The sequence below is a fragment of the Temnothorax curvispinosus genome, unplaced genomic scaffold (genome assembly GCF_003070985.1).
Source record: "Temnothorax curvispinosus isolate PA1 unplaced genomic scaffold, ASM307098v1 QBEX01006298.1, whole genome shotgun sequence".
Taxonomy (NCBI): domain Eukaryota; kingdom Metazoa; phylum Arthropoda; class Insecta; order Hymenoptera; family Formicidae; genus Temnothorax; species Temnothorax curvispinosus.
Genome location: NW_020216078.1, coordinates 4,166 through 9,159, shown reverse-complemented (window position 1 = coordinate 9,159; position 4,994 = coordinate 4,166). Strand labels below are relative to the sequence as shown.

Below are 4,994 nucleotides of genomic sequence, written 5' to 3'. Positions count from 1 at the left end.
CCTTCAATGCTACCAATCATAAAACAATAAAATATTTAACCATTATAGTCATAGAATATATAGAGATTAGATACATAAGTTTGAAATAATTGTTCAATATGTCCAACAATTATTCTCTTCAAATTTAATTCCCTAAGAGCAAAAAGTCGACTTCTACCGAAACTGACTTGGCAGAAAGTCGACTTTTTTAAGGACAAAAGCGAAATTGCTGCGCCAGATAGTTCTTGCAGTTATGGCGGATCTAAAAGAGGATCAGGATAAGGCCAAGTGGAAACATCCTTACAGGTTAGGTATGGTGTGTTATTAATTATCATCGATAATTAAGACCTATTGAATGCAACCTCTCCATTCTGAACCATTTTTCAGAACACCAGAAATGGAGGAACCTGTGTTCATGCATTTTTCGTGCGTTCTACGGAAAATCAGTCCGGAATAGGTGGTTTATAAAGAGGTGTACGAAACGAATAAGATGTATATGCGAGGTGTCACGGCGATAGAACCCGAATGATTGCCGAAATTCGCTTCCATGCTATGCCATCTTAGTGAACCATTGGTTGATCCATCGCCAAGGTATTTTTATCACAATTGTTGCTTTATAATGTTTTTCCTATTTATTTATAAAGATATTAATCTTCATTATGATCGAATATTATTCTCATTTATAGATATAATCAAGGAATCGGGAAGATCATTTGTCGCGCGTGTCTGGTACATTTGGAAAGGCCGCATGGGCACTACCATCGATGGATATAGAGCATCCGTGGACGATGTCAAGTGGTTCGCGTATTTCTTCTTGGAGGGTCAAGCTGAAACGATTTGTTCTGTCGCTGCTGACGATATCTAGGAGCATCACCAAGTTATGGGCCAGGTAAATCGTTATTCTATCTCCTTTTAATTTCACGTTGATTCATCGAATAGATTACATCAATTCAATACGATTTTTTCAGGTTGATACCACGCACTCAAGCAATAGTACAAACGCTGCAGTCGCAGGGAGTCGTATCCAAATACAAACTGCTAGAAATCTGGGGTTCGGATAAAAAATGTGAGATTTTAATTTATAAAATAATATTTAAGACTTCTATACAATACTAGACCGCTGACAGGTATCTCGGCCGTGATGCTTGTCAACTTTAGTCGACTTTTAGTCGGCGTTTTTTTAGACATTCGCCGACTTCAAGTCGACTTTTGTCTTTAAAAAAGTCGACTTCCCGCCAACTTTTAAAGTCGATAAAATAAACCGCCGCGTACGTCTGGAGGTCGGTTGTGTATCTTGAAACGAGGTGAAAATGACAAAAGTTAACAGATTTTATTAGATTTTGATAAATAAAATCGTAGATACGCTAATAAATTTTCTCACTTTTGTAATTTTTACCTCATTATTTCAGTCATTTCAGTCAATTAATTGCAATGCAGCCAGTCATTTTGGAAGCTGAGAATACGAGACCAAAAAGCGTATTGACGTTTACGAAAAGGTTATGTTTTCACATGTGTTTGGTTCAAAAATGGCGGACGAGAATACTCACATTTATAGAGCCTTAAGTAGAGTTGTGCCAATATCGCGGTAACTTTGTCTCACTCCCACTAACGTCTTGTCGATAAATGGCGAACCAATATAGCTTTGTCTCACTCCCACTTATAGCTTTGTCTTACTTCCACTAAAGAACCAAAAGCGCTGATCGGGAAATGGCGGAGCCAATCAGCGAAAGGAACACCATTGGCTTAAGTCTTGTGTCCACGATGCTAGAACTGCGTCCGAGTTTTGGTTTAAGCCAATCAACTTGCAGTTCTTACAGAAAAGTAGCAGTTTCATTGGCTTAAACCGAAACTCGGACACAGTTCTAGCATCATGGACACAAGGTTTTAAGGCCTTGGCACATAGAAAAACTTAAGCAGTAAGAAATCAACGGATATGGGCCTTGGCACATAGAAAAACTTAAGCAGTAAGAAATCAACGGTTTGGATTTGCTGCCGCTTAGGGCCGTGCCTTAAGTTCTTGACTGTGATTGGCTGATTTGCTTACTGCTTGAGTTTTACTGCTTAAATTTTTCTATGTGCCACGGCATTATGGATTCGCTACCGCTTAGGGCCGTGCCTTAAGTTCTTGACTGTGAATTTGCTTACTGCTTGAGTTTAGTAAGGTTTCGACCAATCGCGTTGCTCAATTCTTACTTCTACGGTTACAGACGGCCGAATCGAGCAACGCGATTGGTCGAAACCTTACTGTTACGTTCTACGAAAAAGTGTGTGTGCTCTGCTTAAGGGCCATCTACAATGAGTCGCAGTCGTAAGAGTCGTAAGAAATTGACCAATCACAGTCTATTATTCTCCTTGCGGACGAAGAATAATGAACTGTGATTGGTCAATTTCTTACGACTCTTGCGACTGCGACTCATTGTAGATGGCCCTTTAAAGGCCATTGCACGTAACAAAGAAAAGAAAATAGACCAATCACACTCGATTATTTTTCGAGCTCAAGGAGAATAATCGACTGTGATTGGTCTATTTTCTTGCGGCCTTACAATTATGACTAAAAGTTTGTTAGTGCTCATCTGCAATAGGTGTTTTAAGCCCTAAGCCCTAAAAATTGACCAATCACAGTCAATTATTCTCTTCAAATTCAATTGTGATTGAACAATTTCTTAAGGCTTAGGGCTTAAAACACCTATTGTAGATGGACTTACATGCAATGGCCTTAACGTTGAAGGAAAGCATAACAAGTTCACTGAAGATTAAACTGCGTTCAATTTTGAACGCAGTTCACAGGAACTCTTGGAATTGAACCACGTTGGAGGAAACAGACATTAAGGATCTCTTTAGGATACAATTTATATCGTTTTCTCTTTCTCTCTTATATCTCTTTCTCTTTCTGTTTCTCTTGCTTTTTTGAGGAGAAATGGCGGATCAATTAAAAGTCTGTTAAGCCCCGGACACACGAATCGACGGAAGACGTAAGACGTAAATCGTAAGGAAATCCACTAAGGGCCAGTCTACAATGGATGTTGTAAGTCGTAAGTCGTAAGAATTGACCAATCACAGTCGATTATTCTCCTCAAATTCGACTGTGATTAGTCAATTCTTGCGACTCACGACTTTGCGACTCGCATTGTAGACCCAGCATTACTGTTACGAAAAAGTGTGTGTCCGGGGCCTTAAGCCAATCAACTTGCAGCTCTTACAGAAAAGCAGCAGTTTCATTGGCTTAAACCGAAACTCGGACCGATTTCTAGTATCGTGTATGTATATATGTACACAAGGCTTTAATCAGAGTCGACTATTCCCCTCTTCTTCCCTCTTAAAGAGGGGAATAGTCGACTATTGGTGGATTTCCTTACGATTTACGTCTTACGTCTTCCGTCGATTCGTGTGTGAAGGCCTTTACCGTATGGCCATCTCGACAAGAGTGAAAACGCACCTTTCGCTAAATGAAAAGCACCCATTATAGGGGGCTCTACTACCATTATTACATGTATGTATGTACATACATACTACTATAAAGAAAAGTAAGATGTTTCCTGTAATAGAAACAGCTGTTCTATGTTGAAAAGTCACTCATAAAGCAAGTAAATAATAAATTAGGTACAATATAGTGGCTAAAATCGATATTTTATATTAAATGAAAACAGATAATAGAAAAGTAGAAATAGTTGACAAGATTTATTGATATGAGTATAATATAACAATTTGTGATTCTGTTGTCCTGAGTGATAATTGAAATATTTCCACAGAAATATTTCCGACATAAAATGTTGTAAACTTTGTTTTAGTCTTCTGTAAGTCTGGGAATTATATACAACGTTAATAATTACGATTTTCAGCATGGACGTGGTGACTACTAGCTTAGAAGCTCTAATACGTGAGTATGATATGAGTCACACAATTAATTTACAATGTTTACAATGTTTTGCTTCCTGTTTAAATGTGGCAGATTTTAAATATTAATTCAACTCACATTTATTTTGCTGTAATATTTGTTTGTATTATATACATGTACATACAAATACATGTACGCACAGTATTCCATTGTAAGTGGTCATTTCTTTATTTCTTAAAGAAGTGGACGTAGTAAGAAATACAAGATTGTAACAAATTAAACGGTTCAAGTTGAATGTATTTGTAAACATAGTCATTCATAAAAGTTATCTATATTAAAAATTAGAGATGTATAATTTGTTTATTGTTACATATCTTGATGTATTAACAATTGTAATACTATTTGGAATAAGTACATGATTTGGCATAATTTGGCTAATGTATGATTTGGCATAATTGTTTATAAATCATATATATTTTATTGATTCAAAATTTTATAGATAACTTCTATCTTTTTATTTTTGCTGTGCAATAATGCTGGCTTCTCAACTCTTGTATTGATGCAGATGATAGCGTGTTATATGTCAGCCAATACAGAAATTAGAAAGGACTCCGCACAAAACCAATGGAAAAATAGCCCCAGTCAAATTAGCTCAGTCAAGTTTTAGTATGATGAAATTCAGACTGTACTGATCAAAAGTGTCAAGGGCTGCAAGTTCAGAAAATGTCCAGTTTCCGAGATACTTGGTCTCAAAGTGTTGAAATAGATTACAATTCATGAATAAAAGAAAAATCATCGTCGATTTCAACACTTTGAGAACAAGTATCTCGGAAACTGGGCATTTTCTGAACTTGCAGCCATTGAGATTTTTAATCAGGACAGTCTGAACTTTATCATACTAAAACTTCAGCTAATTTGACTAGGACTACTTTTCTATTGGTTTTGTGCGAGGTCCTTTTGTATTGAAAATTAGAAATAAAAAAGTAGAAATAGTGTGCAAATTTCAAATCAATAAAACTTGTATAAATTGTCTTATAATTCCAATAAGTCATACATTGTACTTGTTTCAAATAATGCTATAATTTTTTGTATATTAAAATATTCATAGTATGATTCATAGTATGATAAAAAGTTATATATATATATATATATATATATATATATATATATATATATATAT

The 4,994-nt window shown here is 35.9% G+C and overlaps 1 protein-coding gene across 9 annotated transcripts in view; it reads left to right on the top strand.

Moving 5' to 3' along the window:
* The first annotated feature begins 26 nt into the window (after window positions 1–26).
* The window catches only part of LOC112455642 (ADP-ribosylation factor-binding protein GGA1-like), a 9,127-nt gene continuing 4,159 nt past the window's right edge, over window positions 27–4,994 (top strand). For 2 of the 9 annotated variants that reach the window (XR_003040879.1, XM_025017681.1), the window contains exons 1-5: window positions 37–290; window positions 367–570; window positions 666–868; window positions 948–1,045; window positions 3,819–3,856. Coding sequence is in view for 8 of the 9 variants with exons in the window: in XM_025017681.1 (XP_024873449.1) it covers window positions 3,820–3,856 (37 nt within the window). In the remaining variant the exon portion in view is untranslated. The other 7 variants (XM_025017689.1, XM_025017683.1, XM_025017682.1 and 4 more) reach the window with 7 other exon arrangements.